We start from the raw sequence: 17,745 nt of genomic DNA on the forward strand, positions 1-17,745 counted from the left end.
ATGACTTTTCTTGATATTTACAAATATGGGATTATTTCCACTAACACTCCCCTTCACATACAAACCTACTCATAGAGACAACAGGTCTAACACATAAATAACACATATAGAAAACAAAATAAAATAGCAAAATCGGGCCAACAAGGCTCGTCTCGCTTTCATTCCATGTTAAAGTTAAGTCCAGGTACATCCCAATATGACTAACCGAAGAACCAACTAAGAACCACATGACTCTTCTTATTAATAACCAATATGGAATAATTCCCACTAACAAAATCTTACAATGATTATATGGTTTGTATTTTATAGGAACAAGTCAATCACTTTTTCCCTCTTATAAATTCATTTTAAGTAAGAGATTAGTACATGGAGAAAAACACTCTTCTTACTACAACTTATAAACTCTTTTTCTAGTTTTAGAATGGTATAAATTCTCTTATTTTAAGTACAAAAACAGTAAACTACAACCAGTAACCAAAGTCATGAAGTCTGGACATTGAGAGAGACTATTTTCAACTATACCCATGTCAGCAAATGCCTGAACCCCCTGAATATATTTCTTATCAGCCAGATTGCAGAATTGTAGGGAAAAACACATTTCCATGTGGAGGAGGTCAGGTTGAGGCAGGTTAATCTGGACTTTTCTGGGGTACATACCCTTGGGAGTACTAAAAAATAATCGCATATCTAAACATCTAATGTCCTATGCACCAGATAAAAATTCAGATGGTTGGAACAGAGTATTAATATTGCCAGAACCTGCTGTGAATAAGCTTGAATCAATTATACTTAGTTATGTAAATCTTCACTATAAGTAACATTATTTATGTAAAGTTGTTACATACATTTAAAATGACCTTTAAGATCATGATGTTTGAGTGTAGAAGATCGCATTGTTCACTATAGAGGTGGCAGCACGCACTAAGCCAAATTTTTAAGCATTGCAACAATGTTGACAGCCTGAGCTACAAACAACTCTTAATCATGGTGTCTTCTTCATCCGTCATTTCCCTGTGATCAACTCAATCTGCCTTTTTCTTTTTTTTAAAGGATAAGATTAACTCTATCACCTTGTTATGTCCACAAACTCATCAACTGCTTTCTAATAGATACACTGTAAGGTCACCATGTTGTCAACCTCCGCTTGTGCTAAATACTTATCTTCCCCTTTAAATCTAATTTAATTTCAGGCCTATACAAGAAGCAAACAAGAGGAAATACCAATTCCAGTTTCACGAGAGAAGATACCACAGACAGAACAGGTCCTGAATTTTGTAGCTTATCTATAGTATTGCAAAACGGTTCACTAAACCCATTTGGAAACTAATACCATTCTGTACAGAACTTACTTTATATCAGTCTGAAACTTTGTTAAAAAATGGATGATTGCTGAAGGGCATATATTTCAAGATTTTTTTTTATTTACTTATATTTTTTATATAAGTCAGTACTCCAAAGAGTTAAATTAGGATATATATCCACCTTCAAGTTAATCTTCTAAGAAATGCAGTAATCATCCATCCCAGTATCTTCTCCTAGACAATTCATTCAAATAGCACGCAACATTCTATATTTTCTCATCTTACTATTCTTAGCAAACAATACTTGGAAGAATCGGAGAGCAATTTCCTATATCAACACCAGAAGTACAATGAAACACCAAATAAAACTAGAATAAACCATCAACATAGAATATACCACAACAAGAAAATATATTTTTCTATTGTAACAAACATTCAGAAAAATGACTATGAATATATGAAGTGTTTACCTTCCATGAACCGCAAGAGCAGAGACACCAGTCTTCTCAATTCGTCTAGCTAGCTCTACAGTGTCTTGAGATGACTTAAGAAGTCGAATTTTACAAGTTACTGGAGTGTCTAAGTTCCTTCTTAATGTAGTTAAAATCTGCATAAAAAAAAACTATAGCATGACACTGGATAAAAATAGAAATAATCAAGATAAAAATCCTGAAACTGCCATATCTCAATAAAGACACATCTATTACCTCTTCTCAATAAAAGTGGTTTGTTGATATATTCACCCAGGCCTTGTCATCAGCACAATTACATTCACAATATTACAAGTTCGAAATCTATAACTTGTATGCTCAAACTTGAGAGAGACTATTCGAGTATATGAAAAACCATTTCCTTGTAAAGAAACTTAAGAGGTTAAATCATATTATGTAATACAGAGTGCTAATTGAAAGTCAATAATCATGTAGTTTCAGTTATAAACTAATAGATTTGGAGACAAGATAGATAGTTTCCTCCCGTCTTGCATTATGAGGCTCTAGAACACATTAGGATCCAGGTCCATCCCAACCGAAGTTAGGAGGTCTTTTCCCACCTAATATCCGTATGACTTTTCTTGATATTTACTAATATGGGATTATTTCCACTAACACTCCCCTTCACATACAAACCTACTCACAGGGACAATGGGTCTATAACAAAAATAACACATATAGCCTACAAACTAAAATAGCAAAACCGGGCCTTTTTCCCAACTAAGAACCACATGACTCTTCTAATTATTAACCAATATGGAATAATTCCCACTAACAAATCTTACAATGATGATATGGTTTGTATTTGATAGGAACACGTTAGGCTGAAAGTCGATCACTTTTCCCCACTTATAAATTCATTTAAGTAAGAGATTAGTACATGGAGAAAAACACTCTTCTCACTACAACTTATAAACTCTTTTTCTACTTTTTGAATGGCATAAATCCACTTATTTTAAGTACAAAAAGAGTAAACGACAACCAGAAACAAAAGTCATAAAGTCTGGACATTGAGAGGGACTATTTCCAACTATACCCATGTCAGCAAATGTCTGAACCCCATGAATATATTTCTTATCAGCCAGATTGCAGGATTGTAGAGAAAAACACGTTGCCATGTGGAGGAGGTCAGGTTGAGGCAGGTTAATCAGGACGTTTCAGGGGTGCATACCCTTAGGAGTACTCAAAAGTAATCGCATATCTAAACATCTAATGTCCTATGCACCAGATAAAAATTCAGATGGTTGTGGAACCGAGTACTAATATCGCCAGAACCTGCTGTGAATATGCTTGAATATATTATACTTAGTTATGTAAATCTTCACTATATATAACATTATTTATGTAAAGTCGTTACATATATTTAAAATGACCTTTAAGATAATGATGCCTGAGTATAAGAGATTGCATTGTTCACTATAGAGGTGGCAACACGCACTAAGCCAATTTTTTAAGCATTGCAACTGTGTTGACAGCCTGAGCTACAAACAACTCTAAATCATGGTGCCTTTTTCATCCGTCATTTCACTATTATCAACTCAACCTACCTTTTTTTTTTTTTTTTTTTTTTAAAGGATGAGATTAACTCTATCAACTTGTTATGTCCACAAATTCATCAACTGCTTTCTAATAGATACACCGTAAGGTCACCATGTTGTCAACCTCCGCTTGTGCTTAAATACTTATCTTCCTTTTTAAATCTAATTTAATTTCAGGCCTATACATGAAGCAAACAAGAGGAAATACCAATTCAAGTTTCACGAGAGAAGATACAACAGACAGAATAGGTCCTGAATTTTGTAGCTTATCTATAGTATTGCAAAAAGGTTCACTAAACTCGTTTGGAATCTAATACCAGTCTGAAACTTTGTTAAAAAATGGAGGATTGCTGAAGAGCATATATTTCCAGATTTTTTATTTACTTTTATTTTCGACATAAGTCGATACTCCAAATGGTTTTAGACTTTTTTTTTTATGAATTGTGGTTCTTTTTTCCTTGAAGATGTCTTTCTATAAAATCTGTCTTTTATATTCTTGCAATGAAACTGTAATATCAGAACTTACGGATAAAACTAGAATAGTTTTAGACTTGTATAAATGAGATCCATTTATGAGATTTTTCCTGAGCATGTTCAGGTTGTGCATTCGAAGTATGAACTTTTCATTCAACTGGTTTACCGGACAATGCAAACAGCAGTGGGTGTCTTTGGTGGGGATGGCTATGTGGATGGGGTTGATGCTCTTCCACTAATGGTGGCAAATGCTGGGAACAGTGATCGCTCTGCAATATCAAGTTTAAACTGTCCACCTTTCCTTGCTGTAGAAACGTGTCGTGAACATTTGGTATGTCTCCCAGATCTTCTTGGCTGTTTCTGCAATGCACCCTATAAGCTGATGTTGGATTGTGAAGGAAACTAGCAAAACAAAAACTAAGAGAAGCAGAGAAGTAGATGCTAAACTTGAGTTCAAAGTGTTTTGAATAAATTAAATCTGATTCAAAACTATAGCAACAGTCTCTAATCCTTTATTTATAACTTTCTAGGACCGAGTATCCTACTAAAACTCACACTATGGACTTTTTAAAATAAGTACCATTACAACAATGTAAGTTACGGACTGAACCTTCCAATTTTCAATTCAACTGTTGACTTACTAAACTGAATTTATTAGCAACCGGAAGAATGGCCGTGGTTTCTGATTGTTGACTTCTCAAAATTAACAGATACTGCACCTTTACTATCAAAATTCCATCCAACCTGAGCCGCATTCCCCTTTACTTGATTCCCTGCCTAGTGCCCTCTTACTCTAGCCACTGTTAGGTGCAGCTGTGGAGTTTTTGAAACTGAATTTCAAGCTTTATTACCCGTCCATCATTGTGACATCATGGGAAGGGTTTTTAGACTCATCTTCAGTTTGAACATCCTTTGCTATGAACTGCATGGGAATGCAGCAAGTTGTTGCATTGAAGCTTCAGCTTGTCTCCTTAGTGCTGCTAATTCATCTGTAGATTACTGAGTCTGCATGTGGGGCTGCAAGTCCTCCACTTAACAAATAGTCCTTGCCACTAAACAATCTTCCGAGTTTCGAATGCAAGCTGTAGTACAAATCTGTGGTTCTTTTTCCTTGAAGATGTCTTTCTATAAAATCTGTCTTTTATATTCTCGCAATGAAACTGTAATATCAGAACTTACGGATAAAACTAGAATAAAGTTTTGTACAATGCAAGGGATGCAGGACTTTCTCTTCGTTTCTGATGTTGTTGTGTAAAAACTGTTTCAAGCCATGCTAACCTAACTGGGCAAAAGAAAGAAAAAATGACCAGGAGGAAGTAAGATGTTTTTTCAGTTCTATACTAACGCATGAGTGTTTTTAGCCCTCAATGAAGAGTAATGAAGAGTTATTTCTGTAACCAGACAGAACCAAAACAAATGGGTAATAGAATACTCTTACTTTATTTTGTACTTTACCCATTTACACCCCTGGACATCAGTTATCTCCATGGACCTAGGTTGTGTTGTAACAGACACCTTTACTAATATGTGAGAGAAACAAACCTGAATGGACTCTGATGACTGTAGATAGTCACAGATGCAGATACCAGGTTGCCAAGGAACAAGAATTCTTCTAAGAAAGAAGTGATTGCATGGCTTTCTGTTGCCAAAGCATTTAATAATATCAATTAGTTAAAACTCAGTCAAATTATACAACCAAATAACATAACAACAGTTTGGGCACAATACATTTGATCCTAGCATAAAAGTAAATAACAATCTTTTTTCTTTGGTGGGTTAATTGCTCTCACCCCCTAACAAATTGAAAATTACTCTTAATCTCACTGGATTTGTATCTCAATAATCGCTATGCTCACTTTCTTCATATTTTTTGCCAAAGAAGGACATAAATACCATTTTTTATTTTTATAAATTAATTTAACATTTATTTACAAAAATCAGAGGGAGGAAGCTTCTCCTCTCCTTTCTCCCAAACTCAGGAGGAAGGAAAGGGAGTAGCAGAGAGTCCCTCCTCTTCTCTGAGGGTTAGAAGGAGAGGATCGACGTGGGGGAGTCAGAGGGAGATGTAGAGTCCCTCCTATCCTCTGAGAGACAGAAAGAAAGGGTTGACACTCTCGCTAAAGTAAAGAAGGACAAACAAGTATCCCTTAGATCAAGGCTGTATCAGTTTTAATTTGATGGCTGTTCTTGGGAAAATCCAGGCCCAATAAAGTTTGAAGCAGTGTTTAGATGGAACGATGGAGCTACTGCTCTAATCCTTCTGAGGACCTTTTGGGTCATACGGATCCTATTTTGGTAGAGATAATGCTGCTCTTCATGCATAAGACTATGTATCATTTCTCAAGTCCCTTAGAGAGAAGGTTGTTAAGTTGTGGAGCCTAATTAATGCCCTACACTGAGTTGGTCGCGGATCAACCTACGCGGTCAAGTCGTCGTGGGGGTTGGATAGGGGCGGGAAGCCCCCCTCCCGTGGGTGTAGGGGGCAGAACCCTAGCCCGGTCCATGATATATTGACTGTTGTTTCATTAAGGGCACTTTGAAAATTTTACTCTTGTATCGCGGTTGCCCTAGTTTTCCCTTTATAATTGAGGGGCTCTGCTTTTAGGGTTTTATAATCTTAATCCGATGAGCATCTCAAGTTGCAACCCGAGATGTTAGAGAGAAATACCTGTAAGTGTGCGATTTCTTTTGTAAACTATTTCATCTTCATAGGATTACAGCAGCGACAGAAGACAGGACGTAGTCTCACCTTGAGGCGAAACTGTATAAATCTTGTTGTGCTTTTCGGTGCTTGTTTTTCCCTTCTTCTGCGTTTATTATATTATTCTCGTTAGTTTGGAATTAGGGTGTTTAATTCCTACGACTATGTATCATTTCTTAAGTCCCTTAGAGAGAAGGTGACCCCAACACTTCCATTAGCTGGTGCATAGATCCTCCCTAGAGACATTGGAATATTTATCATAAAATTTGTGATCTATGAAGAAAGTGTTTGTAAAATGGTCTTCGGTAAATATATCTACAAATGAGAGAGAGAGAGAGAGAGAGAGAGGAAAGGTGGAACACACGAAACCTAGAGAACAACAAAACGAATGTATAAAGAAGAAGCAACTGAGATTTTTTTTTTTTTTTTAAATGTGGTGTATAAGCTATAAAAAAATAGAGTAAAGTACTAACAAACCTAGCTAGGTAGGCCTTCCTCCACAATAAGGTGTTGGAGCGAAATACCCATCTTAGCCTAAGTGTTTGATTTGATGGCTTTCAAAACTATCTTTTTCATTTATTTATTTTGAATGTTGTTACACATTTACACACTTGCCTTAGTCCTTACCCCTAGTGAGATTTGAAACCAAGACCTCATACTATAAAACCCACAATGAGACCATTGAAAACTATTTTATTAAATGTGACAAATTAGATAGCTTTTCTTATCAACGATAAAACCTTAACACACCTTTAGTTTCATCTTTGGTGAAGGGTAGAAGTAACTCAACTTCATGTTCGGTGTCAGGGGGGTGAGAGCAACCTCTGAACCTCAATGCTGGAACAAGGTTCTTTGAAAGTTTTGCTACATGCTCGAGGAAAGAAAATGGCTATTCTTATGTTAGAAAGAAAAACATTCAATTGAAGATCCATTAAAATCAGCTCCAAATCTTTTCTTCTTTTAATTAGAGCACCACAATTTTATTAGTTGCTGATCGTTGACAATCTCTCGATTAAAAGGTCCATCAGTCCCACCAAGTGAAAACATGCTTCAACCTGAACAAGTGGTGTCGATTGTACCTCAAAATTGACGAAAACTCTGTATGCTAGGCAATTAGAACAATGTCAAGTTTACCTTAATTCATGCAAGGTGAGCTTGTGAGCAGGCTTCTTAGGAGAAGCAACACTTCCAAATTTTCCTTCATCGTCAACTTTCAACCTTGAATTCTCCTCTTCAGATATATCACACAGTATATCTATCCTACTCCTTAAGTTGTTGATTATATCAACCTGACACAAAGAGAGAGAGAGAGAAAGAGAGAGAAAGAAAGAGAGAGAGAAAAGTTTTTGAGAATAAGAATCTCCAGCAAAGGTGGCACACACGAAACCTGGAGAACAACAAAATGAATGTATAAAAAAATAAGCCACAGAGATATGTAAATCAATTATCTTTATGTCTGATATAGCTTGAGAAATAGGTACTTTCGGACACAAGTAAGCAGAAGAAAATATAGCTCCACTAACAACAACGACACTCATAACTTCCTCAGTGCTGCATGCTTTACAAAATTTCATAGAGTAAGCATTGATTGATTTGATGGCTTTCAAAACTATTTTGTTCATTTATTTATTTTGAATGTTGATTACACATTTACACATTTGCCTTAATCCTTACCCCTAGTGAAATTTGAAACCAAGGCCTCATACTAGAAAATTGAAAATTATTTTATTAAATGTGACAAGCTGGATAGCTTTTCTTATCAATGATAAAACCTTAACACACCTTCTTTAGTTGGATCTTTGGTGAAGGGTAGAAGTAGCTCAACTTCATGTGCAGTGTCAGATGTGCTTGGCTGATCCCCTACCACCTAACAAAACCAAATCATAGAAGAAAAGAAATAGCTTACACGAATATACTCAAGGTTTTCTATCTCTCCATCTTTTTTTAACATTAAGAGTATGGCAAAAGTTCCTTCAACCTTTTTGACTGAAACTCATAATAAAGAAAAGGAATCCTTTTGAGGAGAGGAGGGCTCTCAACAGAGCAAGGAGCAGATAAAGAGGATGTTACATAAAACAGGAGAAAAAAATACAAAAAGTCAAAAAAGAAGATAGTATTATAGTGCAAGGTGTTGATAGCAAGGTGTTGCAAGGTAATTACCCTGGCCAAAGAGTATACTGTTTGCACTTCCAGGGTGTGATGTCACGTTACAGTCAATGATCAGCAAATGTCCTCAATTTTGTCCAAGTATGTCAAGAAGAACCCGAGGAGCTTTCTCCCCTGGGGCCTAAGTGATGACCACTGTGCAGTCTTCCTCAACAATAACAGGAGAGAAAAACCATCTCCGAAGACTCCAACACCCTGTACGAGAGCTCCCAGCTCCACCAGTGGCCTCATAATGACTGAAGAGAGCAGAGAAGACAAGGAGGATACCAGGTCCCTGATGACTCCACTCTTACTTGGCAGGCCAGGATTACCCAGAAACTGCTGTCAAAGTTGAGTTTTCACCAACCAAGCCATAAGATTCTAATTGTGGGTGACCAAGTTAAAAACAACTTTCCAACATTTCTAATGAGAGAACATGGAGGGTGTGTAGCCTAAAAAAGGACACAGTGCATTGCTTTCCCCACAATTCCCCCAGGTTCATTTGCATGTTCTCAAATATTCTCTTATAATGCTAGTTCAACAGATTCCATGCGATGATGGCAATAGACAAAGACCAAAAATATTTTACCAAAATTTTTCCCAAAGGATCTGTTCGGATAAGGAAAGAGGGTACTGATTGCGGGAAGCATAATTTGAGACCAAACTTAAAAGTTAAAAGTGTTCCAAACCTGGCCCATGAAGGGACAGTGGCGAAAGAAGTGACCGGCTGTTTCAGGATGACTAGAAAAGATTTGTTGAAATAAATTTTGAAAGACAATGTTTGCTACAAACAGGATTGTCAGAAACAATGGCAAAAACAATGACAATTTAGCGGGTTCAGGAAAACAGTAAGAGGAAATATGATGATCTCACAGCTTTTTTGTCTCTTAGTAGAACAGAACAAAGAAAAACAATAACAAACAATGCAATGAAAAAAGAGGACGTAAAAATAAAAATCAGTTAATAAATAAACTGGAACTTGTTTACCAGATTGCCATCAACTAATGCTTTTGCTTCTCTCAACTCCTTGGCGTGTGAAGCAATCTCACTGCGAGGGCATCTCCTAATGACCAAGCTTTTGAAGCATCAGCACAAAAAATGGGCAATCTGAGCAAAAGAAACCACATATTAAGAAAAAAAAAAATTGCACTTGTAGAATATTAAAAGAAAAGAAAAGAAAACAAGTACCTGTATCCCATAAATAAAATACACAAACACTAGAAAAAAAATCCATGCAGGCAGAAAAATATGAATGAAATAACATATCTTTAGATCAAGAAACGTCTCCAAACTCATGGCATCTAACACCAGACAGTTCATGTATGTCTATTAAAAGAAGTCTCATAACATGACCATAGCCAAAAAAAATGAAAAAAACCGACGACTTTAGCAACATTCAAACATAGAGAAACTCCAAGAAGAAATCTAGCAATACCTCATCTCAAAGTTGTACATGCACTTAAAATTTTGAAGGGATGGTAACACTTTTCCCATTTTGAAGTTACAAGGTCTTAAGCAGCTTGATGAAAAAGTAGACCCCAACTCGCAATTTCAGCAAGACCACCTGCATAACAATCTCTTATTAGTCGCTCGCAAAAGGGATAAGGATCCTCCAGCATAGTACTAAAGCAGAAAAAAACAAGGTCAATGCATCCCAATAGAATTTTCCACCCAGGTATAAGATATAAAACAGATTTGGGTAAAAAAAAAACTTCTTGGGCTGAACGAAATATGAATTGGTAGCCTTTCATCCAAATCGCTTCCATAACATTGTGCTGCATCCTCAACAACCTTAACCCTCTATAATAAGATGTCTAATCAGTAAAATTTGATGAAATGTAACAAGGGTTTGAAAACACTTTTGGACATGTTAGGTTGTTTAAGATATATCAAGTCAATTTAGTAAAGGGAAAAAATTAGTACCTGCCACAGTATAGTGGTTGATGTTGTGAATGAGCTCTCAGCTGCCCAAATATAGATCCCAATAACATTTACACCACCCAAGAGCAATCTTGAGACCTAAAGCACATTATCCACACCCAAAGACAACTTAACATCCATGTTATTCATTCTCAACTTAGAAGCTCTGACAAATTCGGGTAACAAGGTCCATCCGAAAAATGACTACCCAAAATTAGTTGTTTCTCAACTAAAAATTATGGGATATTTCTTACTATTATCTATGTGGGACTACTCCCATTAACACTACGCCTCATCCAGGCTAAAAAAAACAGATAATTGGCCTGGGACATGGACAAACCCTGCGTGAGTTCATAAAGTACGCGACTGAAGTCATATGGAGTATAACCAGGTAGCAATAGATAAGTCAAAAATACCAAAACTTGCCTGTCAGGGCTTGTTAGTGTATGCGGAGAGTTGTTTTACTCTAGATAATTGGAAGAAAACGAGTTAGTTAATAGGTATGTGGGAGAAGAATTCACTGTCTATTTTCAGTGTAAATGAGAAATTTCAGATTCTTGAACGAAAGCTTAAGGTGGCACAATATCATATCTCATCTTAATATAAGATTTGAATTAATACTTCCCTTGACTCTTTCTATGTGCTCCCGTTGATACAGAAAAGGACAATCATCTTGTAGAACGAACGATTCCTTTATATTTCCCTAGGTGATCACCCTAAGATCAATGTCTATTTTTTTAATGTAAACTAAAGATGCACACACCCTTTTACCCCCGCAGAGACTTGAACCTAAGGTCTCACAATAGAAATCCCCATTTGACAACCTAAGTCACAAGAACAACCTTTGTTCGAAAAAACAACTTAAGTATTGAGAAAGAAAAATTTATCAACAGTTAACTTTAGAATAACCTTCATTTAAAAAAAAAACGACCTTAGAATAACCTGTCTAGCATGTTCTGCAACCCAATCCCTGTCGATCATAGGCAACGAAGCTTCCCCTGAGCTTTCATCTTCCAACCTTTCTTCCTATCATCTTTCCCATTCTCTGAAAGCCATCAAGCGGGTCCGCTGGTATCGTTGGCTAGCGTTGAAATCAAATCAACACGAAACCTTAGTCTAAGCTTCAACTTAATTTTCCAATTACAAGATCCACCTGCATAAAATAGGATACACTTCACCCACCAACAGAATAAAGCCTTAGCGATCTAATAAAAAGAAACCAAGTTTTGTTATGAGATGAAATGGGTTGACAACGATGAGATCAAGAGGATCAAGGATCATTTACATAAAAACTTCCAAACAAAGGATCTTGATATTTTAATTATTTTTTTGGTATTGAGATCATGCAATCTTGATTTAGTATAAACCTATCCCAACAAAAATATGTTCTTAATCTATTGAAGGAGATAGGGATGTTGGGGTTTAGACTTAGTGACACACCTATGGAGCTCAATGTCATGATAACAATTGAAGCAAAAGGAGATGAATTGTTAACGATCCAGATAGGTTTCAAGGACTAGTGGGAAAGTTGACGTATTTATCCATCACAAAACAACATATTGCAATTCGAGTTAGTGCCATAAGTCAATACATGCACTTCCCTGTGATTCCCACCAGAGAGCTTAAAAAAGAGTTTTTGAGCTATTTAAACATGCTCCGGGGAAAGGGTTGTTATATAAATCTTATTGACATATATGTATAAAAGGTTTAACATATACAAACTAGGTGGGTTTGTCAGATGATAGGAAATGTAAGTCTGGGTATTGTGCCCTAATTCTCATAAATTTGTTTACATAGCGAATAAAAAAACAAAATATGGTAGCAAGATCAAGTGCAAAAGCAAAGTATAAGGCGACGACTCATGTGATTTGTGAGATGATTTGGTTAAAATCATTACTCCAAGAATTGCAGTTGACAGTTGAAGGACTAATGAAACTCTATTGTTTTTTTTTTTTTTAAAGAAGATATCCGTATTAAAAAAAAGACGAAGATTACAATATCTTGCTAAAGAGGGCCTCCCTCCACAACAAGGTGTTGGAGAGAGAAGCCTAATTTAGCCTGAGATGAACTTCTATTGTGATAATCAAACAGTTCTTCACATTGCAAATAATTTAGTCTTTCATGAGTGGACAAACATTTTGAACTTGATTGTAGTTTCTTATGAGACAAGATGCAGAATCACACTATCTCTTTTCAATAAAAGTGGTTTGCCAATATATTCACCCGGGCCTTGTCATCAGCACAATTACATTCACAATATTACAAGTTGGAAATCTATAACTTGTATGCTCAAACTTGAGAGGGACTATTCGAGTATACGAAAAACCATTTCCTTGTAAAGAAACTTAAGAGGTTAAATCATATTATGTAATACAGAGTGCTAATTGAAAGTCAATATTCATGTAGTTTCAGTTATAAACTAATAGATTTGGAGACAAGATAGATAGTTTCCTCCCTTCTTGCATTATGAGGCTCTAGAACACATTAGGATCCAGGTCCATCCCAACCGAAGTTGGGAGGTCTTTTCCCACCTAATATCTGTATGACTTTTCTTGATATTTACTAATATGGGATTATTTCCACTAACACTCCCCTTCACATACAAACCTACTCAAAGGGACAATGGGTCTATAACAAAAATAACACATATAGCATACAAACTAAAATAGCAAAACCGGGCCTTTTTCCCAACTAAGAACCACATGACTCTTCTAATTATTAACCAATATGGAATAGTTCCCACTAACAAATCTTACAATGATGATATGGTTTGTATTTGATAGGAACACGTTAGGCTGAAAGTCGATCACTTTTCCCCACTTATAAATTCATTTAAGTAAGAGATTAGTACATGGAGAAAAACACTCTTCTCACTACAACTTATAAACTCTTTTTCTACTTTTTGAATGGCATAAATTCACTTATTTTAAGTACAAAAAGAGTAATCGACAACCAGAAACAAAAGTCATAAAGTCTGGACATTGAGAGGGACTATTTCCAACTATACCCATGTCAGCAAATGTCTGAACCCCATGAATATATTTCTTATCAGCCAGATTGCAGGATTGTAGAGAAAAACACGTTGCCATGTGGAGGAGGTCAGGTTGAGGCAAGTTAATCAGGACGTTTCAGGGGTGCATACCCTTAGGAGTACTCAAAAGTAATCGCATATCTAAACATCTAATGTCCTATGCGCCAGATAAAAATTCAGATGGTTGTGGAACCGAGTACTAATATCGCCAGAACCTGCTGTGAATATGCTTGAATATATTATACTTAGTTATGTAAATCTTCACTATATGTAACATTATTTATGTAAAGTCGTTACATACATTTAAAATGACCTTTAAGATAATGATGTCTGAGTGTAGGAGATTGCATTGTTCACTATAGAGGTGGCAACACGCACTAGGCCAATTTTTTAAGCATTGCAACTGTGTTGACAGCCTGAACTACAAACAACTCTAAATCATGGTGCCTTTTTCAGCCGTCATTTCCCTGTTATCAACTCAACCTGCCTTTTTATTTTTTATTTTTTAAAAGGATGAGATTGACTCTATCAGCTTGTTATGTCCACAAATTCATCAACTGCTTTCTAATAGATACACTGTAAGGTCACCATGTTGTCAACCTCCGCTTGTGCTTAAATACTTATCTTCCTTTTTAAATCTAATTTAATTTCAGGCCTATACATGAAGCAAACAAGAGGAAATACCAATTCAAGTTTCACCAGAGAAGATACAACAGACAGAATAGGTCCTGAATTTTGTAGCTTATCTATAAGATTGTAAAAGGGTTCACTAAACTCGTTTGGAATCTAATACCAGTCTGAAACTTTGTTAAAAAATGGAGGATTGCTGAAGAGCATATATTTCCAAATTTTTTATTTACTTTTATTTTCAACATAAGTCGATACTCCAAAGGGTTAAATCAGGATACATATCGGATATACAAAATTCTAGTCAAACTTTCAAAGCATATTCAAGTTAATCTTCTCAGAAATCATCCATTCCAGAATATTTGCTCCTAGACATTTCATTCAAATAGCACGCAACATTCAATATTTTCTCATCTTATTATTCTTAGCAAACAATACTTGGAAGAATCGGTGAGCAATTTCCTATATAAACACTCAAAGTACAAAGAAACACCAAATAAAACTAGAATAAACCATCAAGACAGAATATACCGCAACAAGAAATAATATTTTTTTATTGTAACAAACATTCAGAAAAAAATGACTAGGAATATATGAAGTGTTTACCTTCCATGAACCACAAAAGCAGAGACACCAGTCTTCTCAATTCGTCTAGCAAGCTCTATGGTGTCTTGAGGTGACTTAAGAAGTCGAATTTTACAAGTTACTGGAGTGTCTAAGTTTCTTCTTAACGCAGTTAAAATCTGCATAAAATGAAACTACAATATGACACCGGATAAAAATAGCAATAATCAAGATAAAAATCCCGAAACTGCCATATCTCAATAAAGACACATCTATTACATCATGGATAAGCTCCGGCTTCGACAATAAAGCTGCACCCATGCTCCCACTGATCGAGAATGACTTGGGGCAGCCCATGTTGATGTCAATAGCCGCTACATCTTTGAACCTGAAAGTGGAAATACACTCTAAAAATTCTCCAATTATGACTGAGGTAAACATTACCAAAATACAGAACTTGAGAAAAATATCAGTTAGGTAATACCCTTTTCTTGTCAAAGTTATCTTGCATAATAACTGGAAAAGGTAAGAGTTATATAAATTCCATATGATTGACCGGTTAGGCCAGTACTTACTAAGTGCAATGCCTCGGTAATTGATCACCAACAAGATTTACTTATTTACAACTTGATCTATATCTAAGATACAACAAGAATAAACATACAGCATCTGAGCAGCAGCAAGAGCCCTCACAGAATCTGAAGTACCCAATCTGCCTCCTTGGCGCAAGTCCTGAAAACTAAAGCTGCCGTTCCTTTCTCCACAAAATCTGTAGTACCAAGAGACTCTAGAAGAAAACAGAATTTATTTAAGAGATTTTACCACAGAATGAACAAGAATTTGTGTAAAACCAGTATCCTTCTCTCGGGTAACAGAGGACATGATTTGGTACCAGTAAGATCTAGCAACCTTAGAACCATATTTCCTCTATGCTAAACACCTAGATAAACAAACAATATTTCCTAGTAAAGCTGTGGAAATTTGAAAATTATCAAAGAACATAAAACATGTTCTAAACTATAATTTTGATGTTTAAAACCAGCATACGGTACAATTTCTCTGTTTTTTTTTTTTTTTTTTTTTTTTTTGCGTTACCTTTTATCTTCCGTTCACACTTCAGCATCTTAGGATCGATTATCTCTTCTCCGTAAGTGATGTCTGCACCATATTCTGCAGCTAAAAGCCGAAATGGTAAAGTTCCCTACATGCACAAGAATGGGATAGCACTCTTTAGGGCAAATAAACAGCTAAAGAATGAAGGAATCAACCGCAAGATGAAAAAAAAAAAAAAAAAAGGCATGGTACTGCCAACTGACCACGCGAACCATGGGGGCGAGGACGTGCTTGTTCTCATACTCCATCTTCGTCTGCAGGCAGCTAGGTAACGAATCGAATCAACACAGACCAGAGCCCCTCGCCCTCTTTCTTTTCGTGCCTTGGGGCGGGGGAAATCAAGATGGCAGTGACCCTTTCCCGCTGGCGCTGCTGAAGGAGGCATCGCAGCCGTTGATCTTCTGGAGCGCCTTCATCTTCCACCGCCAGATTTAAACTCGAACGATCTTAACTAACTACGCGGTTTCTAAACTAACTGCGGGGTTTAAACTCTGTTCGCTTATAAATTAAGGGCTCAGCTTGCGTATTCTTCCCGCGCTTTCTGAACTCCAATCCAGCAGCTTCTCAGTCTTCTTCCACTCAAACTCAACTGCTCCTTCCTCTTCTTCCACTCCACTCCACTCCACTCCGGTGCTCCTTCCTCTTCTTCCATTCCAGTCCTTCCTCTTCTTCAGTGGCCCCTTCCTCTTCTTCAGTGCCCCCTTCCTCTTCTTCCACTCCAGTCGTTGCTCTTCTTCAGTGGCCCACTCCAGTCGTTCCTCTTCTTCAGTGGCCCCTTCCTCTTCTTCAGTGGCCCACTCCAGTCGTTCCTCTTCTTCAGTGGCCTTCATGGCTGATTACCCCGCTGCTTCTCCTGTTCCTGCCCTACTTACCCCTGAAGAACCTGTGTCTATTGAAATGAGTTTTAACCAATCGTTTGAATCCCCTGTCAACGATCCCACGGCGGTTATCTCAATCTGCCATCGAATCTTCTGTATGCGTCCTATGCCGGAGGGAGCCCATATTGAACAAGTTAATCTCCTCATACCGGCCATGAGCTTTCGTCTGCCGCTTTCCTTATTGTTGGATCGGAGTCGCTGGCAGAATGCGGCCTCCGGAATACTGGACAACTTCTCCTTGAGCTCCGAGGCGTACGCCCAACTCCTTGCACATCTCTATATTGTTGGAGGTGATTTGGCGGAGATCACGTGGAGGAATGGGCGTACGAGGTTGGACGTGGCTATTGACGTGAGTGAGATGTTGGAAATCCACATTCAGCCACTGTTTCCCGCGGAGCCTGAGTCAATGCCGCCGGCTTCTGTCGGCCTGAACATGAAGGTGAAGGAGGTCAGCGAGATAGCTGCCGGAGAGACTTGCGCAGTTTGTATGGAAGAGTTCGCAGGATCGAGGAAGGAGGTGACGGAGACTCCATGCTCGCATGTGTTCCACAGCGAGTGCCTCCTTCCATGGTTGAGGAGAGCGACGACATGTCCCCTCTGCAGATCCTCCCTGATTAGTTGATTAAAGGAATCAAAAGTGTATATTGTTGATTGTTCAGAAACTTTTGTTGATTAAAGCAAATAAAATGCTAGTTTCTGTTCCATTGTGATGGTATTTTTTCTTTGGTTTCTTCGGGATCTTGCGTTTGTTACGAGCATGTTTTAATTTAGGTACTAATATGCTGAATTGCTGAACATCTATCGTTTAAATTGAATTTAATTTTAACCTAGATTTTCAAATCTACAAATTATGATCTTCCATAATTTCTTCTTGTTATTTAAAAGTATAAACATAGATTTGAAACATCATTTGTAGTATATTTTAAATTATTATTAATTATTATTATACCACCACTGGTTTT

The 17,745-nt window shown here is 36.9% G+C and overlaps 1 protein-coding gene across 3 annotated transcripts; it reads right to left on the minus strand.

Moving 5' to 3' along the window:
* Positions 1 to 1,845: 1,845 nt before the first annotated feature.
* LOC137952928 (uncharacterized) lies at positions 1,846 to 16,260 on the minus strand. Of its 3 annotated transcripts, XM_068800045.1 has the most exons (14): positions 16,109 to 16,260; positions 15,888 to 15,993; positions 15,486 to 15,579; positions 15,072 to 15,180; positions 14,835 to 14,971; positions 11,502 to 11,723; positions 10,574 to 10,669; positions 10,086 to 10,214; positions 9,638 to 9,757; positions 8,666 to 8,992; positions 8,288 to 8,372; positions 7,640 to 7,892; positions 2,009 to 4,176; positions 1,881 to 1,908 (listed from the first exon to the last, which is right to left on the minus strand). In XM_068800045.1, the coding sequence occupies exons 1-6, from the start codon at positions 16,151 to 16,153 to the stop codon at positions 11,711 to 11,713; spliced, it is 504 nt and encodes a 167-aa protein (XP_068656146.1). In that variant the 5' UTR covers positions 16,154 to 16,260; the 3' UTR covers positions 1,881 to 1,908; positions 2,009 to 4,176; positions 7,640 to 7,892; positions 8,288 to 8,372; positions 8,666 to 8,992; positions 9,638 to 9,757; positions 10,086 to 10,214; positions 10,574 to 10,669; positions 11,502 to 11,710. The 3 variants fall into 3 exon arrangements, with proteins under 3 accessions (XP_068656144.1, XP_068656146.1, XP_068656145.1); XM_068800043.1 differs by lacking the exon at positions 2,009 to 4,176 and having other exon boundaries at positions 1,846 to 1,908; positions 11,502 to 11,651; XM_068800044.1 differs by lacking the exons at positions 1,881 to 1,908; positions 2,009 to 4,176; positions 7,640 to 7,892; ... (2 more) ...; positions 9,638 to 9,757; positions 10,086 to 10,214 and adding an exon at positions 10,228 to 10,450 and having other exon boundaries at positions 11,502 to 11,651.
* Between the last annotated feature and the right edge of the window lie 1,485 nt (positions 16,261 to 17,745).

The sequence above is a fragment of the Aristolochia californica genome, unplaced genomic scaffold, assembly GCF_029961685.1.
Source record: "Aristolochia californica isolate CCGP_79_NKW_82.1479 unplaced genomic scaffold, dmAriCali1.0.hap1 SCAF_16, whole genome shotgun sequence".
Classification (NCBI taxonomy): Eukaryota; Viridiplantae; Streptophyta; class Magnoliopsida; order Piperales; family Aristolochiaceae; genus Aristolochia; species Aristolochia californica.